This window comes from Sphaerodactylus townsendi, linkage group LG02 (assembly GCF_021028975.2).
Source record: "Sphaerodactylus townsendi isolate TG3544 linkage group LG02, MPM_Stown_v2.3, whole genome shotgun sequence".
Lineage (NCBI taxonomy): Eukaryota > Metazoa > Chordata > Lepidosauria > Squamata > Sphaerodactylidae > Sphaerodactylus > Sphaerodactylus townsendi.
In genome coordinates, this window is record NC_059426.1 from 85827196 (window position 1) to 85854271 (window position 27076).

General features: G+C 40.5%; 1 protein-coding gene across 13 annotated transcripts in view; it reads left to right on the plus strand.

Annotated features, from left to right (window-relative positions):
• SOX6 (SRY-box transcription factor 6) overlaps window positions 1–27076 on the plus strand; it is a 583835-nt gene that overhangs the window by 529820 nt on the left and 26939 nt on the right. For all 13 annotated transcript variants that reach the window (XM_048485157.1, XM_048485158.1, XM_048485155.1 and 10 more), the window contains one exon: window positions 13034–13142. In XM_048485157.1, the coding sequence (XP_048341114.1) occupies window positions 13034–13142 (109 nt within the window). The remainder of the gene's footprint in view (window positions 1–13033; window positions 13143–27076) is intronic.

Genomic DNA, 27076 nt, shown 5'->3' on the forward strand with positions numbered 1-27076 from the left:
ATGTTCAGGATGAATTTAGATAAACTAGGCCTGGTCATGAACTGTTTAGGTTATAATTAGTTTTGTCAGGGATAGTGCATGTTGTTCATGATAGGTACGGATGAGTAGTGAGCACCCTATGCCATTGGGTATGATGGAAGGTATGTCCTAAACAGACTAGCACTGGCTTGATGGCAGGATGTGGCTTGGGAAAGAGTTGCTTTGGTGCTGACCAACATCTTTCCAAGCTTGGTAGTGCCTTTACAGTGCATCAGGGAAGGATGATGGGGCTCGGCACTTTTTAGCAAAATGTGTGCAGGTGAGCATAAACAAGGCTGGCACAAGCCGCAAGCTGAGTTTGGAGCCTGATTGGATTTGCCAAAACAAAGGCAACCATGGCTAGGCTGCCCAGTAGAGCATGCCCCATTAAATATTAGCACAGTTAGTATTTGATGATGTAGATCTCATGTTAATAAACTAGTTAATCCCATGCTATGGTCTCATGTCTTTATTTGGGGTGCTGGGGCAGGGTATTTGCCTCTGTGCAGGTGAACAGCTTACACTATGAAACAATGCTTCATTTGTTTCCGAATGCATCCATATTTATGAAGTCTTTCAGTAGACATATTTATTATTTGGTGTCCCTAGATTTTGTACGTGTAAATATTATAAACTGTTCTTTATCCTTTCAGTTGCTACAAAGTGTGTGAATGAGCTTAAACTTTTCTGTTTGAAGATTTGTAGAATTTTTTAAAATCTAGAGTAGAACGCCAAAAAGTAGAACGCCAAAAAGTTTTGTTCTTTATGAGAATTGTTCTGCGGTGCTTTAGCTGGACAATAAAATTATACTTTAAGAAGCTGCACAAATCTCTTGTGGAAACAAACAGTTAATCCCGAAGTGTTTGGATACTGCCATGGATCATGCTTTTGTGCATAAATAAAAAGTTGGAGACCACATGAAAGCAGTAGTTGAGTTACCACACAACTGGCTATGTTTAAGACTGAACGCTTTATAACTCTAACTACCGAGGAGTTGCAAACTTTATAAATAACCTTGCAATTGGTTAAAACCATATTAAATCCAGATGAACAAATACATAAAGTGTTCAGTTTAAAAAGGGGTTTAGTGAGTACAACAATCTCGATGAAAGGAATCTAACTGAGAGGTCTGTGATTTAGAAGTGACTGCAAATCCAATAGTCATCCAGGATTTGGGAAATATATTTGGGGGAGAGGTGGTGAGACGTATATAAGTGTTTACCCCCATAAAAGTATTTTTAAATACAACTGTTAATTTAAAATCCTCAGTTCTATCTCCCTTTGCCAAGTAAAAGAATTCCCAAGTTCCATGGGTTTAAAATAATGTCATTTTTATATTATTCATAGATTTTAATATACAAACATTGATAATATATTAGTAGTACTTTGTCTGAAAAGTCCATTCATTAAAAATTGTTAAGTTGAATATAACACTAAAAACTGACAAATATGCAAATGTATGAGAAGTTCTTGATGCCTTTTACACAGATTGGTCTTTTTTTTTTTAATTAATGAGGTTCCCCAGTATTTGTATAAGAGGTGTGCATTAAAAATAGTTTTTAAAAATGCGCATAATGGACCTGAAAAATATTGGTATTTCTGATTTTTCAGGACCTCAGTACCAATGTTTGGATCTGGATTTTATTTGGGAATCCAACATTATTTGGGTTATTATTATTATCTTGCTTGTGGAGAAGCTATCTGAACAGTTTAGGGCTATTTTTAAACATAGAGGACCAAAAATTGCTCTACCATTGCTGGTGCCTCTCCACAGAAGAATCACCAAGTTTCATGAAGATTTGTTCACGGGGTCCAATTTTATGGAACCCCAAAGAAGGTCCCCCATCCATCTTCCATCATTTCCAGTAGGAGGAGAAGCCTTTTTTTTCCTCCCGAGCAAAAGCAGAGATATGCACACAGCAACCAGTGATCAATGGCTCTCATGCCAAGATTCAACAAGTCCAACAGAACTAATGACAAACTAGAGAACTCCAGCATAAAAATTCAAGTGGGGGGGGGGATTTTTCAAGCCCAACAATACCAGTGTCTAATCAGAGAAGCCCAGCGGAACTCAGGATCAACGTGGCACTCCATGCCCAAGCGAGCCAATATCAAACCAGAAAATCCTAGCCAATATCAAACCTAGAAAATCCAACATCAAACCAGAAACACACACACACACACACACACACCCAATGAACCAAGGGCAATCACAGAAGGAAGAAGTGCAATGTTAAGTCAAGGGAGATATTTTTGCAATCTTAATAGTACTAATGTCCACCCACCAAAGCACAGCAGAATAATCCCAAACAAACCTGGGGGGCACTTTGGCAAATGCAACAGCGGCCCCGACTTTCCCCCCAGCCGGAGAGGTGGCTCCACATGGAGCCGCCTCTCGGTCAACCCCCTCCACTGACCTTCCTGTCCAGCGTCGCTCTGGAGGGCTGCAGGGACCTGCCCACGCTGCCCTCTGACCTCCAGAGGTTGCAGGGCAGCGTGGGCAGGTCTCTGCAGCCCTCCAGAGCGACGCTGGACAGGAAGGTCAGTGGAGGCGACAGGAAAAGCGGTGGCAGCCCGCCGGTGCAGTTTGCAATGCACCAGTGGGAAAACGCCGCTTTGGAAAAACCACGCTCAACGAGCGAGGTTTAAAGCAGCAGCTTCACGCTGCTCCAGGGCAGCCAGGATGGCACTGCTGCGATGCAGCAGTGCCTCCTGTGGTAACAGCACCCCAGGGATGGTGTTTTTGCTGTCCCTGGGGCGCTGTATTCCGCCCGTTTGGAAAGGGCCTTAAAATCAGTGAGAACCACCGCAAGAAAAGTCCTATGAATATCATAAAAAGGCTTAGAGAGCAAAATAGAATAACTAGCTCTTCCTGTCTGTTCTTGGTGGGTATCTCTGAGTTATCGTCTCACTGCATTCTGATATCTGACATGGTTCAAAGTAAAACAGAGAATACAGCTTTACTTAAAGAATGCTGTTTAACTTATAATGTCATCACTAGCTTTTGTTCCATGTAAAATATAGTCCACTTTTATTCATTTCCTGCTGTAGTTTCAGTTCCGGGTTGTAGGAGATTGTTGGAAATATACCATCAAGCAGGTCTAGAGATGGTGATGCTGTAGGTGAGAAGAAGGAAGGTCACAAACTGCCACTACTAGAGCCAGGTGGGAGGATCAGGAATACTGTGTGCATTCATCAGATTCTCCTGCCACTGCAGCCCAACCAGAAATTGCTGCTGGGTGGGCTGGCCAACAAGTAATAGAAGACGAGGAAGAGTTGGTTTTTATACCACACTTTTTTCTACAATAAGGAGTTCCAAAGCAGTAGACACCGTGTGGGACTGATGGGACTGAGAGCGTTCTGAGAAAGTTGTGACTAGACCAAGCTTCATGTGGAGGAGTGGGCAAGCAAATCCGGTTCCTCAAAATAGAGTCCATCACTCATGTGGAGGAGTGGTGAATCAAACTAGTTCTACAGATTGGAGTCTACCTCTCTTAACCACTACATCACTAGCTGACTTGCCATGTAAGTGGAAGAGGGACTGTTGGGGAGGGGGATGAAGTGATCGGGGAAAACTGTGAGAGAAAGGGGAGAGTGGGAGAGAGAGAGAGGAAGGATGAGAAAATTAAGCAAGAGAGAGCCTGAGGAAAGAGATGGAGAAAAGGCAAGAAAACAAAGGTGGAGAGAATGAGATGACCTCTCTTTCAGTTCTCTGGGTCCCCACTTGTATTTATTAATTATCTCTGATAATTCTGTAGTAGCAGGACTCCAAAGAAATTTTAAAAAATGTGTATTGACAGCTCTTATTAAACTTTGTCCATGATAAGAAATCAATGCATATATAAAACAATTTCCATCGCAACTCACTCCATCTGGTAAAATAATCCTTTGACTTAAATCTTGTGTTCCTAAGATATTGTCAAAACTTCAAAACAGAGGCCATTTAATTATTCTAATAACCTCTGACAAAGAATGGGGGAGTTTTGTGCAACACATAACCTGTCCTTTACAAGAAGAGTAGTGCACTTGTAAACATTCCAGAGCATTGTATCTAGTTTGTTAGACAGACTAGTTTGGGAAGCACAGTTTCATTGTCATAGATCCTCTAAACCCAGCACAGTTTCATTGTCAGAGATCCTATAAATCAGTTTCTTAGGATCCTTCACTAATTAAAGATTTACACAGTGGTTGCTAGATTCTGTGACTGTGTGCACAGAATATGGAAACACTTTCTTCTCTCAAAACCTTTCTCCTGGTCTAGTTGAAAATAGCCTTTTCCTGTTTATTTTATCTTGAACTTGCAGAGGAAATTGCAAGTAACAAATAAGCCACTACAATGTTTGTTGAGAGAGAGAGAGAGAGAGTGAGAGAGCTTAGCATCAAATAATGTAATAGTAACATATTGTGTGTGTGTGAAGGCAGAATGCTGGAATAATTTGCACACTTTGCAACTGGAACACTGTCCTTGGATTAATTGCCACATAGGCATTTGTTCTGGGGCATCTATAAATGACCAACATTAATAGAAAATCTCAAAACTGGATCTTTAAATAAATGTTGTTAACTGCCTTTATGCTAGACTCTTGAAATAGAGGATATTACATCACTGTCCAGCTTTGTCTACTTAAACAAAATGTATTTGTTTCCAAAGATTAGGGGGAAGAAGAAGGCCCTTTCACACAATGATCAGCATGTATGCCATTTTCTACTTCAACCCCTGCATACATTTTAGATTCAGGGAGAAAAAAACACAGCATGTTGAAATAATTTGAGGAATGGTTATAGTCAGTCTGATCAGTCTTAGTAATCCAAAAGGGAGGGGTGCCCGGTGTATTATTACATTACATATATTGTGTTTTTCAAGAGATGGATGCAATCAGTCATCTTCTTTCATATGGTTTTAAGGAAAAAAAGTCACACAAGAAACCCTTGGCAAGTAAACTGTTATTTAAGTACACAATCCACAGCACTACTGAAACAGTTTTGCCAAACTTGTCCAAGTATTCTTACATGCTTAAAGATGATATAAATATCATTTATAGCAAGCCGTTTACTTCAGACTCTATGGAATGGTTTCCTGCTCCCCTAATCTAAGTGTCCCAGTTTGCATTACGGCCTTTATAGCTCTTGTTTGATGGAGTGATCAGTAAAAATTTAATGACACTATAAAATAATAAAAATGTCATTAATTTACCACGGATCTTGGATGCAGCGGTTGTAAAGTTACATTAATAAACAGAATATTTTTACAACAAAAAGCATTGTTACGTGGGAACGAATAAATAACACACATAAATTTGGGAGCAATTTTACTGTTAGCGCACACATTATTATGGAATAGCCAATAAGTGTATAAAACATAGTATATAAAATTTTATGAAAATATACAGTGCACATCAAAAATTCAGCTTTTACCTAAGTGCAGAGAAAAGCTATTATTGTGTGCTTACTATTATCATTACTTTTCTTCCACAAGATCACAATTTTATATTTGTTCTACTCAACTGAAGATTCCAGCAGCGTTCCCTCTCCCCGCACACACACACGTACAGGGTGTCTAGCCTCCTTCCTTCAGTTGACTACACCAGTCAACTTTCTCCTCTTTACACAGAAGCAAAGAATTGACCATTCCAATCACAGAAGTGGGAAGAAAGTTATTAATACAAAGCTAAGTTAAAAATAATGTTTCAGGAATTGATTGGTTTGATGACTCTGGAAATAAGAGGATAATAACCTCACAGTCCATCTGCCATTGCTGGGGTTGCTCTTCCATTGAATATAATAATGTTTGAACATGAGGGATGGCTCAGCCTTTTGGCTTGGAACATTTAACATTCATCAATTCTTATTAAAGGAGGCTTTATCATTTAAATATCTTTATTTAATATGCAACACCTACCTCATGCATCATCATTTCAAAGCATTTAACCAACAGTACTGTGACACAACAAATCAGGCTTAATTTTTTCAATAACTTTTATGTTACTTGCATTGCATGTTTGAGCCTGCCAATGCACAAATAAGTGCCTAATTGTGTCATTCAATGGAAAATTGAAGTTTGCCTGTTAGTGAAATGAACCCTTGGTGTGCTGGCACCCCTTTACTTTTAAAAGAGCAGGGAATTATCTTGTCTTTATTGCCAAAGAAACTTAGGCTGTTTCTGCACCGGCAGAAAACAGTGTCCTAGAGATGGTAAAAACACCATCCCTGCGGCGCTGTTTGCACAGCTGGCACACCCTCCCAAAATGGCAGGAAACCGCTGCTTTTGAAACTCGCTCCCTGAGTGAGTTTTTTCAAAAGTGGCATCTTCCTGCCGGCACGGTGCAAAGCGCACCGGTGTGAGAAAACCAGTTTTGGCCTCTCCAGTGTTCTGTTTACTTACCTCTCCTCCTTGTACAGCTCTGGACAGCTGGAGGGACACACCCACACTGCCCTCCGACCCCCGGAGGTCGGAGGGCAGTGTGGACTTGTTCCTCCAGCTGTTCAGAGCTGTGTAGGGTGGTTAGGTAAGGAGAACAGTATGAACCAGAGGCGGCTCTGTGCGGAGCCACCTCTGCAGTTCGCTGCAGCTTTGGGGCCACCCGCATGGGACCGTGCAAGTGTCTTAAGCCTCCACTGGCATTAATTATGCCAGTGGGGAGCCGCTTCTGCCGCCATGCAGAAATGGCCTAATATTTACTTATGAAGAGACTGCTAGTGTTCTGGTGCTGAGTTGGGGTTTTTTGGTGCATGCATGGAATTGTTTGGTGTATACATGGATTCTTACAAATTGTTTACTCTTCCTAACACATATACCTATTACATATACCTATGACCCCTAATGACAGGGGATTAATTTATTTTTAAACCAAAAAGCAGCAGCCAAAGTTTGTCTGCAGATAAATAAAGGAGTCTATTTATATGTAAGATTACTTTCATATATGATTTTGGGTGCTGTATAAATTTTGTGTGGGAGGGAAGACTGCATGATATTGTAAGCAGTCAGACCCCTCTTCCCACTAAACAGTGCCACCGAAGTATGAAGGCCAAAAATTGGCATACAAGCAACAGATTGCTCCTTGCAAAACAGATGTCTCTCAGGCCCTTTCCGCACTATGGAAAGGGTGCCCCTGCACCGGCAGGAATCCTGCCAGTGGAGGGGGGGCATTTGTACGGGAGCATGCGAGCGGCCCCCGCAGAGGCTGGCTTGGGAGAGGCGGCTCCGCACAGAGCCGCCTCTTCCCCGTCCCCCACACCCTCACCTCATCGTCCTGCGTCGCCCTGCTGGACTACTAAGACCCGCCCATGCTGCCCTCCGACCTCCAGGGGTCGGAGGACAGCGAGGGAGGGTCTCAGCAGTCCAGTAGAGCGATGCAGGATGACGAGGTGAGGGTGGGGGGACAGGGAAAACAGCGTGTTCGCAACGGTGCCGTTCACACCGGGCCTGCAGGAATACGCTGTTTTTAAAAAACCTCCCTCCAGGAGGAAGGTTTTTTGGGGCAGCCTGACGCCGCTCTGGGGGAGGTGGAGGGAAGTCAGGGCGGCACTGCTGCATTTCAGCAGCGCCGCCTGTGCGAACGGCACCTTAGGGACGGCATTTTTGCCATGCAGAAATGGCCTCAGAGAATTTTGGGATCCATCTTGTGTGTCAAGCCTGGGCAGGAAGGCGGTTGGCTGCTGAAATTTTCCCCTGGCCCTAAGGTATTTTCAGCTGGACAATTGGACTAGCTAATCCCCTTTGCGTTACCCTAAACTGATTCAATCAGTGCTCTAGGCAAATCATTACTATTCACGCAATCAACATTCAGGAAAATACCCAGACATTCTCTGGTCTTGCCGTTTCATCAAGCCTGTCCTATCTTATTGTTGGAACTCTGGAAAAGTAATCAAGTCTTTGTCTCTGGCTTTCCTGCCAGTTTACCTCATACCGCTTCATACTGCCATTTTGGCATATAAATAGTGTTCCTTTGGCCATTCATAGTGTGTGTCTGTGTTCTGGAGCCATGCATGTATCCCAACTTGCATGTGGGCTCTTCCTTTTGCTCCTGGAAATGCTGATCATTTTCCTCTTTAGCCCTGCTCTCTCTGGACATAGCTTCAAGAGTGGTAAATATCCCCCATCCATGAAACTCTATCAAAAAGTTTTTTTCCTAACCACCTGATGGTTCATTCCACACAGCAAATGTATAACAAATTGCAGTTGTTATAAAGGAACCCATTTTCCTTTTTCATGTCCCCATGTGTTCTGTACAGGCAGAGATTGGGGCCCATGGAAACAATTCGGGTTGCTTTTGCGCCTTTGCATGGAGATGTTTCTATCTTTTTCTTATTTTATGCAACACATACATAGCTGCACAGGTCTACAGCAATTAACCCCTGTAGCCTTGCCAATTTTCTCACAATATGATCAGCTGCACTTGCATAACTGCACATATGCAACACGCAAAAAATTGTTTTAAGAGAAAAGGGGCTTCCCTGCAATAGCAGGGAAATGGTAGGTGGATTTCCCCTGATTATGGATGGAATGGTGGAAGGGAGGGAAATGAAGCACTTCCTGCTTGCTGTTTGCCTGGGAGTGGCTCCAACTCCGGGATTTTGCAAAAGGATTGCTAGTTTAACAAGTTTCAAAAATTCCAAATTGAGGGAAATAAAACAGGGCAGACTCATTTTGGGGATGGGACCTGTGCAAAGCCTTCCCCCCCCCGCCCCCATGGTTTATATAGTGTCCTATACCCATTATATTTGCTCTGTGTGGAATCCACCCTTGTATGCTTTGTGTGTGTATGTTTATTGCTCAAAATATATTTCTTGTTTTTATTCTTTTATAAAACCAATTTTAATTATACAATTGCCTGCTTATTAGAGAGTTTCCACCCAATACTATCCTGGTATACATGGTTTATAGACCTCTGTTACTCCCTCTCATGCAGCAGTGGCGTAGGAGGTTAAGAGCTCGTGTATCTAATCTGGAGGAACCGGGTTTGAGTCTCCGCTCTGCCGCCTGAGCCGTGGAGCCTTATCTGGGGAATTCAGATTAGCCTGTACACTCCCACACACGCCAGCTGGGTGACCTTGGGCTAGTCACAGCTTCTTGGAGCTCTCTCAGCCCCACCTACCTCACAGGGTGTTTGTTGTGAGGGGGGAAGGGCAAGGAGATTGTAAGCCCCTTTTGAGTCTCCTACTAGGAGAGAAAGGCAGATGGCAAATCCGAACTCCTCCTCCTCCTCCTCCTCCCTCCTCCTCCTCCTCCTCCTCCTCCCTCCTCGTACCCTCCCTCCTCGGTTCCTCCCTCCTCGCCCCCTCCCTCCCTCCCTCCCTCCTCCCCTCCCTTCCTCCCTCTTCTTCTTCTTCTTCTTCTTCTTCTTCTTCTTCTTCTTCTTCTTCTTCTTCTTCTTCTTCTTCTTCTTCTTCTTCTTCTTCTTCTTCTTCTTCTTCTAATTCTAATTCTCCCCAACTAAAGTAGAGACTGCCTACTTTGGGTAACAGTATGGCCCAAGCTCATCAGATTTCAGAAGCTTTGCAGGTTCAGTACTTGGAATGGGGACTACCTAGGCTCTGCAGAGAAAAACAATGGCAAATCACCTTCTATTTCTTATTTGCCTTTAAAGCACCTTGCTGGGGTCACTTAAGTCGGCTGTGATTGGTGGCAATTTATACGCACATATATTTTGTGTATATGTTCTACATAGATAGATAGGTGTTGAGCTGTGAGCATGTCTTTAAGCTATGCATTTAACCTCCTTTACTGGCTTTCTCCTATAAAAAATATCATTAGGCAATCCATTATTTTCATGAAAATATATATTCTCAAAGAATTACAAACATGGAAATGATATGAAGAAGAATATGGTGGCAATGCTAGCATATACATAGAGAATTGGTGCAGTAGTAAATATATTTCAAATGATTGGGTAACTAAAGGTTGTTACAGAATCACAAATATGCTTTGATTCTTTTAGGTATTATTACATTGCTCACTTCTGTTTCCTTACTTTTGTTGTACCTTATCATGTACTTTTCTCTTTTCTCTTTCAGTGTCAAAATATTGATATTCTTTCAGAATTCTTTTTAACACAGAATATTTTCTGGAGAAAATCAAAGGGAATGAATGACTAGCAGGATACTTCAAATGTGCATATTGATACATAGCAGGTTCTGTTGATTTAAAAAAAAGCAGAATGCTGGTTTTCCTTTTTTTCTTAAACAAGCTTACATTATTCTGCCACAAAGATTGCAGGTGTCATATTAACACTCCCTAAGAAAAGATGCTAAATACAAAATATTTGAAGAAAAGGAACACTGTGAATAAAATTCTAATTGTATCTATAGTGTTTTGAATGCTACAACTTTGTAAAAATCACTCTCTCACATTTTTGATATGGGTGAGTTGGGAAAAACTTATTCCTTTCCATAATGAGATTGGATATGTCCTGATAGTATGCTGTTGTTTTTGAATACTGTTGGATACTTCCAGAGGTGGAGCAAAGGGGAACTGCGCCTGGGGCGCGTGCGCACCCTGTGCCCCTGCTGTGGCGCCATCCGCCCCCAGAATGCTCCTGGAATGCCACGCCCCCTTTGCGGCTATGCCCCCTCCGCTGCTCTGCCCGGGGCGTCGCACCCCACCCAACCCCGTTGGCACTATGCCACTGGATACTTCAACAGAATATTGAATCTGCTTTCCTCTCTATAGTCAGTCTCAGTGCTCTGTATTTCAACATTTTTGTACATTCAAGTATTTTTGGAAGATACATAGTACAGGAAATTAAAAAATACAGCTCAACAACGTGACAATGAACTATGAAATTAAAAGATCATGTCTGTCTATGTTTCAAGAAAATGTAACAATTTTAAATAGTACTTTAAGCAGTGAAGGTATTTCTGTTCTCTGCATTACTGTGTCTATAATATGCAAATTTTACTATACTAAGGAGTTAATAATACATAGTTACTTGAGAGCACAAAATAATTAAAAATCGATTATGTAGTAAAGTGGTAAAGTAAGATAAAATTGTTTGTCAGATTGTGTGGTTTCTTTGGTTTTCTTGCAGTCTATATACTGAAGAATCCTATAACTGTCTGCCCAGTTTTGTAAAGATTTACTAGGAAACTATAAGGTCTTTTCCCAGTAAACCATCAGACTAGAATAGCACAAACATACAAGGTTTGAGCAAAGTGACAGAGCTCCTGTTAGAGTAATAACAGACTTGATTTTAAAGAACAGTTCCTTAGATATTTTGAGGGAGGAAAATATATTTTTTTCTTCTAGTGTCTAACATGCTCAGTACAGAACTAGGTCATTGAACAATGGAGTGAACGGCAATCAACACACTTCTGCTGCATAATGCATAAAGTATAACATACTGAAACTGTTCATAAAACAGAAAGCTATTTTTTCATGTCTATAAATTCAAGATGGCATGACATTTAATGCAGTAGTTTCATAGCAATGAACAAGAGTGTTCATTCACAATTACAACACAATGCCAAGTGAGTGTTAAGAAGTATCAACAGGGCAAGAGGGAAAACACACTGTGATAGTAATACATTGAAGGCGATTATTTAACAGTTTGCTACAAGTACAGAGTACCACTAGGACTCCCACTGGAGAGAATATTGTGGTGCCATATTGTTGCAAGGCTTGCTAGTGTGTTGAGGAAATGACTGACACATAAATTGCTTCTTGATTATTGTTTTAGTGGTCTTGATGCAGATTTGCCATGTAAGTTTCCATCAAAATCATTGTGTTTGTTCAGGAAGAAGTCAGCATTCATTCTTATGCTTGCTCTCTTTTTTAAAATTCCCATTGAGGTTCAGTTCAAATTCCTAGACAAAATAATACTCTCATTTCTGTCATCTACTATTCCTTCTTTGAAATACTTGTCTTTGAAACCCTCTTGCATAAAATTCAGACTTGTGTTTTCTCAAGGGTTCAAATGCAAACGCATAATTTTAAGAGAAGTGTTGCTGGTGCCAGAGCTAGTGATATTTTTTCCTGTTAAATTAACAGCCAGCATTAATTGAAGCTACTTTAAGTTCTCAATTCTAGCATTACTCAATGTCAACATCCCTCCATTCATTTAACAAATATTATTGAAAGGTTAATTTTTACTTATTGCTCAAATGTGATTTCTGGAGTGCCTATCCTAATCATTCAGTTTCATATCATAGATATTGTTTTACTTTATGCTAACTTAAGCTGAAATGAGTTGTTTAAAGGTCAGTTTAAATGCCTGATGATAATCAGTTTCCTTTTACAACACCTAGAGATGAATAAGCATGACAAAATATAGTGTGTTTATTTCTATTCCTTATCTTGGAGAGCTAGTGAACTTTAGAAGTTCAAAAGCTAATATGAAAGCATCAGTTTGTAGATTAATGTTAATGACGAGATCCCATGCTGCTTGCTCAGGTTATGCATAAGTTTGGGAGACAATGTGGGAGAGGCATATGATTGGTTTACTTTCCAGTATTGTATCAGCTCTTCCTGGGTCAACAATTTTGATGTGGAACATCCTCCTTCCCCATTGTCTCCGCATAACTTAAACAGCCACATATAAGGGGGCAACAATGAAGATAAGGTAATCATGTTCATTATCTAGCTTATATAGGAGATCCTTTTTCAGAAAAGGACCTGCAGGTGTTTTCGGCAGGTGCTTTGAATAATTGAAAATTAGGGGTCATATTATAAACTCTAAACAGATGCTTATAGTTAATTTTTAATTGTATTTTTTAAGCCCACGGCTACTGTTTCTACTAATACTACCATGTAGTTTAGCACTAACAGTAGTGTTCATAGAAAATTTGCAAAACAACAAATGAAGTGGTTCATGGCTTGTGACCCACAATAAATGGATAGGTTAGGGAGGGATCCACAATAAATGGATAGGTTAGGGAGGGAAGAAGTAGTCAAATACTGACAAATCAGTTATGAGGGTAGGAAGAAGGACAACGGAAGTTCAAGTATCAATATCAAATATATATCAATGTCCTGAAGTCTAAAAGCATGAATAGACAAGGATTTTTTTCTCTTTATCAGGAAAGAATACATTTTGAAAACTTAAGCCAACAGTTATCAGGGAAGCCCAATGAAGATGGAAAACTGGGCCCAGGAGTCATTGACCTTACAAGGCCAGAAGATGCAGAGGGTGAGTTAATGTAATAAATCCATTAAGTTGGTTCCATAAACATTTTAATGTTGAATGCCTCATGGTGTCTTAGATGAGCACTGTATAATCATGACCTCATTTGAAACATTTTGCATGGATTTCTATGCCATCTACAAAAATAACAGGCCAATCCAGATGGGGGTGGAGCTGGCGAGGAAGGCAAACAGAGAGTCAGGCGGATGCTACAGAGCTCTGTGGCATCCAACCTAGAAGCAGCCTCTGGCTCCAGAGCTGCACCAGCCTAAACCTGGACACCCGTGCGGCTGGGGACGAGTTAGGGATGTTCCTAACCTCAGTCAGCTTTCACTGGGCTTTTGGTCAGGGAATGCTCCCCACACAGGGCAAGCACTTATGCCACAATAACATGTGGCATATTTCATTATTTCCTATGGAGGATTTCAGGTGGCAAGGGGGGGGGGGAGGTTTGCCTTGCTGCTTGCTTTGCTGCCTGGAGCTCCATTGGAGACGGTGTGGCAGCACCTTTGCAGTGCCATCTCTGACCATTGCAGAGAGCCCACCCATCTGGATTGCACTGTATTCATTATTATCGTCTGTTTCATTTCTTTTCATAAAGGTATTTGTGTCAGTTTGTATGTCATCTTAGATAACATGGTACAATATTGGACAAGAGGATTCATGGATCAGCGTTTATGGACACAACCCATACTCATGGGAGTTGATTAGTCATGTTATGAGCATGTCTTCCTGCTTTGTTATACACAAGCAATTAAAAGTGTTTATCAGTTTCTTCAAATAATGGAAAGTGATAGCCTACAGTATTACTATCTCTCCATTGATCCAGACTTGAGTGGCTACAGACTGGTGGTATGACTGACTTCGGTTATGTGACCAAATATCAGTTTTCCACACAATTTTATATATTTAGGTAGCTTATTGATAGCCTCCCTTCCTCACTGAGGTTCAAGGCAGATTACAGAGTAAAAAAGAGAGAAAAATGCAATCATACAGTGTAAGACATCCAATAAAAATATACTAGGACTAGGAATACAACTTTCAGAAAACAGTGTAAGCAACAATGAAAACAGCAAACTGCTTATGTTAAGGTATAGTGTGAGCAATGCAGAATAAGGAGTTACAAGGTGTAAAACCACATAGTAAAAGCCAGATGATACATCCAATAATAGATATTAGTTACAGTAATCAACACAGTTTTCTTACAGACCTATGACCATATGGAGGTTGCTTGTAGAATGTTCTGATTTCATCATAACAATGCCCTCCTGAACATTTCTGTCTTAAACATTTTGTGAAATGATATAATTGTAGGGGCCTTCTGGACCTCCTCAGGGAGGACATTCCACAAGGTGAGAGCTATCACAGAGAATGTGCATGATCAGGCATTTTTTTGATCCTACCTATTTACAGGGAGGAAGTGCAAGTTGTATTGTTTAGGTGATAAGGTGAACACTCTCAGGCTTAGTTTGAAAGGACAATGGAGATTTTGTAGGGAATAAAAAAAAACTGCAGCTCTAAATAAGGTCCTAATTGCCTCATACCTGGCACTGGTGGCTGGTAATCCAGTGGAGAAAAGGATAATTTCTTCTCACTCTTTCCTGTCATGTTCAGCACTGCTATAGCAGCATTCATGATGATAAGGACCATGGGAGATGTAGAAAAGAGTGAGAACATAAGGTATCTGCTATAGTAGCAGTGAGCTAACAGAGTGAAAGAATTATTCTTTGACTTAAATTAAAACCTGAGCTGGTGAAAACTCTCAGGGCTGTAATTTTCATGTTAAGTAAAAGGCAAGCAAGTTGCCAAGGTTCATATTTCACATCAAGGAATTATGAAGACTTTGCATTGATTTCCACAGCTGAAGAACGTATACTGCAATGTTTATTTTAATTAGTTTCTTGGATTGATCAGGTAAACACAATGCCATTAATCAGCTAAAAGCTTTTAATTGGTGAAGATCCCATTAAAATTAGTTGTGATCTAGATGAGTGAATAAATTGGTCTTCTTCCATATTAAGACTTGCATCTTCTATCTTTTGAGCAATGTAATAAATGCAAATCCTACTGATATACCTATAAATTGTACTACAAAATGAATAGAATAAATTTTGAAGTATTTGCTATTCTGGCAGGAAGTTACTTTAGTTCACTTGATTTACATATTTTCCTCTCACTCTTTCGTTTTCTACATTTCCTGTACATGTGATGCTTCAGGATTGCAGTGATAGACCATCCTATAGCTAGATAAAACAGTAATGAAATTGTGTGCTATATAACCCTTGGCAGTCATATTGCGCTTAGGGAAATCATGTTTCTTGTTTTGGTGGGAGACCTCCCACCTCCTGCCAGTTTTGTCTGCTGCTGTTCAGTTGGGTGCTGGTGGGGGAATACTGGGGGAAATGGGGAGCATTAAAGACACACCAATGCCATCTCATTTCTGGAATGACACAGAAGTGACATCATCATGTTGGGTGATGCTCTGACATTCATTCCAAACTCTGTGGAGAAATTATAGAGTTTGGGGTGAATTCTAGAGGGTCACCCTTACATCATGATTTCACTCCTGGGTCACACTGGAAGTGATCTCACTGCATCACCAGCAGTGAAGTAGGTGTAGATTTTTAATGGGGTGGGTTCGGGGGCAGGTCCACGCCCCCACAAGCCATGCCCCCAGCCTCAGTGCTTATAAAAGCAGCTCTCTGAGGCCAGGGACGGCAGACTCCCCTGCCCTGCCTGCCCCCCCTCCAGACAGAGGCATAGCTAGGAAAATGGAGCCTGGTGAGTTTTGTGCACACACCCCATGGGCGGCCACTGTAATGCTGGAATCCACCCCCAAATATCATCACTTTCAATGGCGTTTAAACTAGGGAGCCCAGATTCTCCTTTTAAATCCACCTTAAAGGGAGAATCTGGGGTCCCCAGTTAAAACAACATTGAAAGTGATGCTGTTTTGGGGTGCATTCTCACCCACCCTGAATCAGCATCATTTTCAATGTTTAAACTGGGACCTCAGATTCTCCCTTTAAATCCATGCCAAAGAGAAATCTGGGGAAATTTGGGGGGTGCAATTGTTAAGCTAGCAACACCAAACTTTCAAGATATCTTTAGAAGACTCTCCTGATGATACCACCCAAGTTTGGTGAAGTTTGGTTCAGTGGGTTCAAAGTTATGGACCCTCAAAGTGTATCCCCCATCTTCTATTAGCTCCCATTGGAAACAATGGGGGATGGGGCACCCTCTTTGGGAGCCCATAACTTTGGACTCCCTGAACCAAACCTCACTGGGTGGTATCATCAGGAAAGTCTCCCAAAAAATCCCTGAAATTTTGGTGCTGTCAGCCTAAAAGCTGCACCCCCTGCAGGCCAAAAACTGAAAAAAAACACTAAAAATACAAAAAAAGCACAAACAGGGGGTGGAGCTTTGGAAATGTAATGGGGGGGTTCAATCCCGGAACCCCCCCTTACCTACATCCTTGGTCACCAGCAATGACGACATGATGCTGCTAGTGAGAATTCCCTCCAATGGTAAGTCCCTCAACCATAATTGTCTTCCATCCAAAGATGCCATAAAGCCACTTTGCCTCTGAAGTCTGTGTTATAGGGATGACACTACATGAATTCATGAATGAATTCAAATTACATGGCTTAATGCTGGAAGTATATTTAATGTTATTGAAATGGGAGGAGCTGGATGGAGTTCTCCCCTTATTTTTGAAGAGAGATGTTAAGAAGGAAAGTGTTTGGATAGCCCACAATAAATAGAACTACTGTTTAGAAGCCCCTTTAGTGACAGGTGTACTTTACACCTTATTCATAAACAGGCTTTTGTAATGTACATAGTGTGGTGATTTAAGCCCTTTAAGTCCGATATATAATCAACACACAGAGAAGATATCAATGGTATACAATGGTATAATTATATATATATAATTATATATATAATTTTATATATATATATATATATATATATATATATATATATATATATAATTATATATATATATATATATATAAATATAAATATATATATATATAAAGTTAGAAATTGCCTTCAAAATCTAGAAATTGCCTCTTAGAGGATTACATGGACTTAGTAGCCCTGATTTTTAGTATATTTCAGAGGAGCTTTTACAAACCAAAATAATATACTGGATTTTCTCTCCTCAGTTTCTGAGCAAAACTAGTATTTGTGATACAAGAAGCCTCTTCTTTGTTTTGCAAGGAAGCACAGTTTTTTGTGTCTTATCAAGACCAAGTTGCTGAACTGTGTTTTCTCTGAGTGTGGTTTGCCATTCCACTGAAGCTGAGTCATCGGCCTTTTATGCATTCACGTTTTCCTTGTCTTGAAGTTCATGATGCTTTGGTGTGTTTTTTTAAATGTTCTGCATGTATTTTACTCCCTCTAGTGGTACATTCAATATAGCAAAAGATTAAATCTAGCTGATTCCCTTTTGATTTAAGCAGCAGCTTTTTACTAGTGATGAAATCAGGTGTGATGTCAAATCAACCACTAGAGGGAGCAAAATATGTGTGGAACTTAAAAACACAGGATGGAACCGGAACTGGCAGTTGAGGGAAAAGATCAAGCAGAAAAGCCCATATAAAGGAAAGTATTAAGTGAACTATCTTTAGGTGTTTGCAAAATTTGCAATAGTGTACAGCTGTTCTAAGAGAAAAATACCTGGGAAACTAATTTAGTGTGGAGTTTGAAAGTTATGAATGCTGCTGATGGTCAGTGAGTTCAAAGGACACTATGTTATTGCCAGAGTGTCAAACAAATCCATAAAGATCCTAAAGACCTGGCACCATCACTACTGGTGGTGCTGTCATCCTCCAGGTAAGATTAAATAAGGCCAGACTTTCATTTCTGGATACTGGAATCAATGAGAAGATGGGGAAAAGATACTTTATTCAATTCAATTCAATTCAAAAGATACTTTATTCAAAATCTCCAGGATAAAAGGACATCTGCTCTTTCTTTCTTTCTTTCTTTCTTTCTTTCTTTCTTTCTTTCTTTCTTTCTTTCTTTCTTTCTTTCTTTCTTTCTTTCTTTCTTTCTTTCTTTCTTTCTTTCTTTCTTTCTTTCTTTCGATGCATAAAGAAGTGGCTCAGATATTTCTCCTTAACAGCTTACAGCTTGTTAACAGAAATGTGCCTAGAACACAAAAGAATCCCTAAAAATCTATTGATTTTGCTATGGGGTCCTTTTTTCTCTGGCCAGTATAAAAAGGAACAGATGTCTATGCCACTCAAAATGCAAAAGAGCAGGTAAAATCAAGTCAAAGGAAGCATTTCATTTCATGTAAAAGTGTGTATTTAAGCTCTGGGTATTGTGAAACAGAGTGATTTGTCATTGCAGACACAGATTTTTGGAAATATTTTGCTATCCCACGATACATTAGCATTTGACTTTTGTATTAATTATGCCCCAGAGTATAATGTTGGGATATTGTTCACAGCTATTCCAAAGAGTTATGTTTTTGTTTTCAGCTGACTTTTGACCTGTCAGAGAAGGAGAGGAGAGGCTGAATAAAGCAAGCTTGTGTTTTGTATAAACCATCTATCTTGGCAGCTTGCCAACAGCTTGCCAAAACTGTGAGGCAACTTGTTTAACACCCTCCTCTGTAGAGGTGTAAACAGAAGGAAGTACATACATGATGAAGAATCATCTGTTTCTGTGACAGAGTTTCAGAAAAGAATGTCCTCTGTAGTTAGTATCTGTCTCATATATACATTTGGGAGAGTTGCTATAATAGATGAGAAATGAAAGATGGATATCAAAAAACAGAAAACATCTGGAGACAGAGGACTTTCTAGAAGAATGTTGAAGCCTATCCTTGGCAGCTTTGGTCTTCAAAGATTCTCTTTGGGACTGCCTTCCCAGTTTGTTAGGGTAGAAGTATTATTTTAAAACATTGCAGATAGAAGCACATGGGAACCCTGTATTGAGGACACACAATTCTATTCTTTACATTGGTCAGAATACTGGCATTTAAAAATTACAAATGCATGCAAATCTGTCATGTAAAAGGAAGGTAGGTACATTCAGAAATGTCAAAAACCTTAATTTAGTATAGACTGAAGCACAACTTTTCAGATGAGTCTGCAGGGTGGCCAACACTAAGTTGGAGAATTCCAGGAAATTTGGAAGTGGAGTCTGCACAGGTTCAGTTTGGGGAGGGATTGGACTTCAGCAGGATATAATGCCAAAGAGTTCACCTTCCAAAGTAGCAATTCTCTCCATGGGAACAGATCTCAGTCTGGAGATCACTTGTAATTCCAGATTTCCAGGCCCCCATCTGGAGTTGGCAATTTTAGTTGACAATAAAATTGCAGCTAATCCCTTCATGGTGATACTTGGTGGAATTATTAATCCAGTCTTGATGCAGCAGTCAGCAAAAAGCTCCAACTGGAGTTTTATTATAGCTTTCCAGTGAGTTAGAAGAGATATTGTCACATTCTTAGTAGCAGTGATATACATTATACATACTAGTTTATGTAACAGCAAGAAGCAGCTACTGGCAATGTTTAAGCCACTGTTATATGATCAACGTTAGGCACTAAAGCTCCAGTGCAACCACCTTTGTATAACTGCTCATGAGGAAATTTTCTCAGAATGCATTCAGCTTTGTATTTTGCTTTGAAATATTTTATTTGAAAAAGTCAGAAGAGGCACTCAAGTATTCTATGTATATTGTTAGAGATACTCATCTAATCCAAATTGAAAATTTTAACAAGAATCGGGCCACCCGATGGTCAGGTTTGGATAGAGACAACTCAGCAGACATATCACTGACAGGGATGTTAACTGATTGCCAGTTAAGGGAAGCTACTGACACAGGATTCCTGATAAGGTTTGCACTGTGAATCTCCAGATCACACTGATGGCTCTGTGGCTTTGTAAAGCTTTGCATACATATGAATGGCTCCTGTTTCCTCAAACTGCTCTGTTTCTGATACTCTACATCCTGTGCATGCTAAACTGAGGCTGTAACCAGACTGTAACTACATCATGAGAAGACAAGAGTTAATGAAAAAAAAATAATGCTAGGAAAAGTTGAAAGCAATAGAAAAAAAGATGGATTGACTCAATCAAGGAAGCCATGGTCTTCAGTTTGCAAGACTTGAGCAAGTTTGTTAATGATAGGAAGTTTTGGAGCTCATTATTTATTTATTTATTTATTTATTTATTTATTTATTTATTGTTGCATTTTTATACCGCCCTCCCCCGGAGGGCTCAGGGCGGTGTACAACACTAACCAACAAACAATAAAACAAGATAAAAATAAATTAAGATTTAAAATGCAGCATTCCATATCAAACCTTATTTAAATTTTAAAATAGATGGCATCCGACTATTTAAAACCTCCTCTTAAGAGAGGGACAGTGGGTCTAGGATGTTTCTCAGCATGTTTGTTTCGGGCACCCACATCAGCGGCTGGTCTCCCCAAAGGCCCGGTGGAAAAGCTCAGTCTTACAGGCCCTGCGGAACTCATTGAGGTCCCGCAGGGCCCGGACAGCTGGAGGGAGAGCATTCCACCAGGCAGGGGCCAGGGCCATAAAAGCCCTGGCCCTGGTGGAGGCCAGCCGCATCATAGAGGGGGCGGGGATCACCAGCAGATTGGCCTCCGCAGAACGCAGAGACCGACGTGGGACATGTGGGGCCAGACGGTCTCGTAGGTACGAGGGTCATAAGGTCACTATAAGTTGGAAACACACATACTTACTATGTATTGGAGCAAATATTTGTCACACTGTGGCATATATGAAGTGCTGCAGTACAGCCAACCTTTTCTTGGATGACCCACAGACTAGCCTGATCTCATCAGATCTCAGATGCTAACCAGGAATGGCTCTGGACAGGAGACCCCCAAGAAAGACCTCTGAACATCGCTATCAGAGTCATCATAAGTCACCTGCAACTCAATGGTACTTTCCATAATTACTATAGTCTGCAGGTAGTACAGGCAATTTCTCCACCCTCAACCCCCCCCCCTTGGTAATTTGCAGCACTGAGGTAGAGATAGAAGGGGGTGTCGGATAGACGTAAATTTTACATTCTGCATCACCACATACCAGCCTGGTTTTCCACAGTAGGGGGCAGGACAACTCAATTTAAATCTGAAAAATAACATAGTAGAAAAGGGCAAAAACAGCTCCCCTTACTGAGATGCCTTTCCCTTTGAAATTGCAGGTCCAATAAACACACTCAGGCACAAACGTTGAAAAGGCTCATAGAACTTTTTGTAATTCGTTTCACTATGACTACCAGGCCACTACATGTGGCAGGAGATTCTTTGTCCAGGCCCTGACCCTTCCCCAGCCGATAATCATTTGGCTGGCAGGGGGATATATGATAGCAGGGTTGGTGTTGCCAGTGTTGCACAAGAAGTGACATCATGGTGTAACCATCAACAGAGAAGGCCCTGGTAGTGGGGCAAAAACGGTATGGAAAAATGGCTTCTACTGTTGAGCCTTTGCCCAAATACCAGAGCATCATGTGTTGCTGGTGACATGATGATGCCAGTTGCACCCTATAACAGTACAGCACCCCACTCCCTGAAGAGAAACAGAGGCCCAGCAGGGAGGGATGCGGGTTGTATCAAGGCTTGACAGCTGTTTTTGGCCTAGGCACTCCCCAACTCATGCACACAGGCCTTTACTGTCAAAAAGCTTGTCAGGGAAAACAAAATGTCTGCTGCCACTGTTTCTGTGGTAAAAATTAAACTTAGTGAGGCTTTTGAAAGATAAAATACCAGACTTAGAATTTATTCTACAACAGATTCTTCTCAGGTTGTTTTTACAGAGAGGCACTTAAGCTTTCTGGTTTCTTTAACAGATATTTCTTAGAGGTTACAGAGCAAATGAAGGTTCACTTAAATAGCTGTTTCAGTTACAATATTCTGCTTCACTTAAAGATGGCTGTTTCAGTTTCACAGATTTCTTCACATAGTTTCACACACACGCAGGTGTCTTTTTAACCTTTTTAACATGGTTCTGTACACTTGCCTAAAACTCCCACCCTTAAACTCCAAACAGTCTCACACTGGCTTGGGACAGATTAAGCTCTGGGGTTTCACTAAACCCACTCTTAACTCTGCCAGTTAAGCTAAACACCCTCAGAAACTCTCAAGTTCCATATCTGGGTGTGTCTCCTCATGAGACAATAGCCAAGTACTGTGTGTGGGCTTTGGAGCATTCCTGTGAGATCAGTTTCCCTCTTGTTTCCCAGCAACCAGGTCTCTAGCCTCTTGTGAAAACAAGGCTGTCTCCTCTCAGTCTGATATCTTTTTGAGAATACAGGCCCCCTTAGCCATTTCTCCCTTTGTCTTTGGTTCTCTCTGACCTTAGACACAATCTCCCCTGACTGAATCTGAGGACTAGCACTACTTGTGTGTCACACAAGCTCTCAAGCTGCTTTCAAGATCTTTCTGATCTGTTCAAAATCTCTTTCCCTGCTGTCTTTCTGACAGAGTTTTCCTGCTTTTATATCAGCCAGCACACCCTATCTATGGCTCCTGGCTACTGCATTTCAGCCAGCCAATCAAGTTGCGCTCTGGTTAACACTTTGGTGCTCCTGCTCTGGCTAACTGCACATTTTAAAATTAATCATATACAAGCCTAATCCATCACACACCCTAAGGGAACTGTGGAAAGACGCAAAAACTGAGTTCAACATGTATTTATTTATTTTTTTATTGAATTTGATATCCTGCTCTTCCCAACACAACAGTCAGAGCAGCTAACAAATGTTTAAAAAACACACCAATAAAACAGTTGACAAAACTAAAATTACAACATTAAAACATTAAAATTCTGCTCCAGATGACGATTAGTTCATTAAATAATTGTAAAGTGCCATTAAATCATCCTCATTATAATCAAAACAAAACTCTCCAATCCTACTTTATATTAGACTAGCAGGGTATCCGTGCTTTGCTACGCATACTTCATCACAGCCTCTCTATGAATTTCGCGGGGACATTCAGCATACTTCTTTGCAGCCTGTTGGTGAACGTTGGAGTGACATGCAGCATATTTCCTCACAACCTGTCTGTGGACTGATGGGTTTGTTTTTACATATTTTGCAGCAGCTTCCTATAGTTGTCTTTTTCTAATGCAGTGTGTAAAGTGCTTTCTGTGTTGAATTCCTCTTCTCCCTGTAGCAGTTTCAGCAGAAGGGATAGGTTCACATGCGTTGTGGAGGGCGGTGTTAGAGTGCAGTTGGCGCACCATGGTGAAGGATGAAGCTGGTTGTGTTTAATTGTCACTCTTAGAATGTTGGTGCAGCATGTCTGTGGACTGAGGGGTTGGTTTGCCCTTAGAATGTTCGTGCAGACGGCCAGAGATGAGCAGTGAAACAGTAAATAGGTAATAAATCGAGTGGAAGTGAATATTTTGGGAAATCCTTTCTTAGTGAGCACCTGGAGTACGTAAGGTACAGGTGTGCCAAATTTCATGTGTGTGGCATTGGTGGTTTTTGAGTTCTGTTGATGAGTGAGTCAGTGAGTGGAATTTCGTGTTTATAGATATAGATTTATATGGAATGAAGGGGAGGAGGGCCGGATTGTAAGGCCAGTAAAGCTCGAGGAAAACTGTCGCTGTCTCAACCAAAAGCAGAGGAATGTTGGTTCTACAAACTCTTCCCACACCTGATTTGCTTAGCATATTTCGTCTGAATGTGGTGCCTGTGAGCACTGTATTTATTATTTATATATTATTTGCACCTTTCTGTCATTTCTACATACTTTCTTGGGCCATCAAACAATAATGTTCCTGCTGTCCATGTAAAAATTTTAATTGCCTTTAATACTGACATAATTCTTCCAACTTGTCTGATATTTGTCTAGTGGGATTCTTCTGGTAAGGGTTATAATACCTGAATGGGACATAGAAACCATTGATGCAATAATCAAAACTAATGACTTCAAGTTAAATTAATCATTGAAAAACAACAAACCAGTGCACATTCCTAATAGTTATATCAAGATAGTTGTATGGAAAACAAAGTAAAAAGCTGAAATAGATAACATTTTAGAGATTATTATTAGAATTGCACAGTGTTGTGTTACATAAAGTACCTCCAGTCTCCTGTGTGCATCAGTTGTGGAGTCTGAAGCACCAAGTAATATAAGTCATGTAAGTGCAAAGTGCTCTTGCTGGATCATCTAGCATGTTTTCAAAAGTGAAAATGGATGGCTGATTATAAAAGAACCAGAAGATGTGGAAATAGTACTCTTTCTTACATACTTTTTATTCCAGAGTTTGCATTTTTTGATAATTTGAAGCAATTTAGCTCTGATTCTCAGAATTAGTATAAATGCTGATTATGCTTACTTTTAGCCCTACACGCCATATGCAGAAGCAGTCATCTATCAGCCAATGCAGACCTTGAGCCTTATTGAGAGTTCCACTTTCTTCTATCATCTTAGGAACCCAAATGTGCAAATTTCTCCATGTGCTGTGTGACATTTACAGCTAGAAGTCAGTGTGAACAGTAAATGCATCATCAGTGCAGTCATAATCAGTTTGTTATTCAGTAGATCAAGACTATGCCCACTAATGAAAATGTGTTGTGCTTCACAGAAACATGAAATTAGCTCATGATAACAGAGGCTTAAACTTTCATACCTGCACGACCACCTTTTCCCAATATTGGTTCACTTCCTTTTAAAAATATATGATAAAACTGTGTAAGTCTGTAGCAGCAAAATAAAACAGGTGTCCAATGGCATCTTAAAGACTTCCAAAATTTATTCCAGCATAGGTTTTCATGAGTCAGAGGTCATTTTATTACAGGCATCTAACGGTTAGCTCTGATTCACAGAAGCTTACGCTGAAATACATTTTGTTAGCCTTTAAAGTTGCTAGTAGCCTCCAGATTTATTTGATTAAAATAATTATTCACTCCAGTAATTTTAATTATTCAAATCTGTTTTCATTTTCACTTAGATCCGGAAAGCCACAAGCATAAGGATCACAGATCTTTCTATTGTTCTCTTCTTCCTTTCCAACCCACCCAAAGTTGATTGTCATAGTTCCCAGGCCTGCAGATCTGGGTGTTGCACTAAGAAAGGGGTAGACTCACCATTTTATTTCTTCTTCAGAATGCAATTCTGCTGATGAAATAGGAAGGAGGGGCAATTTTACCACTGTTCTCCTCAGTTCATCACCCTGACTGACCAGAGATTCTCTTGGTCCCACAACTCTGAAATTAACTTTCCTAGGACCACAAAGGCCTGCTTGGGAATAAAGGAATTAAGAAAAAGATCTGTGATCTTAGTATCCATCATTACCTTCTGCTGATGCTGGTTTCAATGGGCTGCATCTTTATAATTCCTGTCCATATCCTATTGGAATAACATTTTCAGGGATTTTAAAGGGAAGCATTTGGCAACCTAACAAAGCAGGACTTGGGGGGGGGGGGCTGCTATCAAATCTGACTTATGGTGATCACCTGGTAGGTTTTTAAAGGATGAGACGTTTAGAGGTGGTTTGCAATTGCTTGATGTGACAATTGCCAACACCTAGCTTTATTTCCTGTAAATGTAATGCAGCCCACAAGGAGTTGTCAGGACTGCTTGTGATTGGCTAGCTGCAAAAAACAGAATACTAAAAACTTTGTGAGGAGATTTTGAAGGGAGTTCTAATCAGAGTGCCAGACTGAACAGGTGTATGCCAATTGGGCTCCATTTTAAGAAAGTTAAGCTACTCTGTTTGAGGGACTGGAAAGTCAGAATAAAAGGTGAATCTGTACTATGTCAGTGGTGAAAACAAAAACAGTGTCACTGAATAAACACATGGGCTGCTTGTTTGTTTTACCCCACTCAGATGCTAAGCAGTGAAGCTTATGAGGGTGTGGGATTTTTAAAATAGAAACAAAGAGAAGAATTGGCTTCCTGTGGAATTCCTGGAATTCCTGCTCTTTGAAGCAATGTGTGGGCTAGGCATATCTAGTTGAGAGGATTGCTAGAAGATGGTGTTTTAAGGAACTGATTTATGAAATACTTACCTGAGGGTAAAAAAAGGTCTTTTGAACTGCATGGTAAGACCAACTGAACACCCAAACTGGTATGTGTACGTCTGTTTAAAATAAATTAAATGTATCATCTTGAAGATACTAACCTGAGCCAAACTTGTAGTGCTTATGAAGAGAGGTGCTGAAACTACTTGTATATAAGAACCACTCAATACCAACCTCTTGTTTATTAATATTTGTTCCTTTGCCAAAAACCATTTTTGTTTTTGTTTCTGTAAATAAAAAACTTTTTGTTTCATCATTTAAATGTATAAAGCCTCTGGTGCCTGGTTTTTATTTTTTGACAGAGGTGAAAGGGGTTATTTTTGTGGTCCCTCAGAGCAACTTTCTCTGCCTGACATGAGAGGTGCCCAGATGGGCAGCTGAAGAACATTTTTACTGTTTATTATAAATATAAAGGTGGAAGAATACAAAGTGAACAGAAATAAAGAAAAATCACCACATTCACACTCCTGCATCACAATATTAACAGACCAAAGGTCTCAGGCAAAGTATATCTGACAGTTGGAATTTTTGGAGGGAAAATGCTTCAGGGCACGAATGGGCAGAGGGAAGGCACATGGTGTGTGTAATGGACTTGACCCACCCTGAAGGGCTGGTGTGAAGCAGGCCTGCTTAAAGAGGCCTGGGTTACAGTAACAGTATGGCAGCAGGCCCTAATTTTAAAAGAAAAGCAAGGTGATTGGTCGATGGAAGCCGCTATTGCCCCTGGCCAATGTAAAGGGGCGCTAAAACGCTGCTAGATAAACAGAAAGACAGAGAGAGCCTGTCAGACAGTTCTGGGTTGGGAGTTCTGAAAAGAACAGTTTGTGTTCAGTTGAGAGCAGAGTCTGTGGAGTGAAGTCTCTCAGCTCTGTCTCTGGTGTAAAGGAATTCTGGTCCAGCTCAGATAGCTGGCA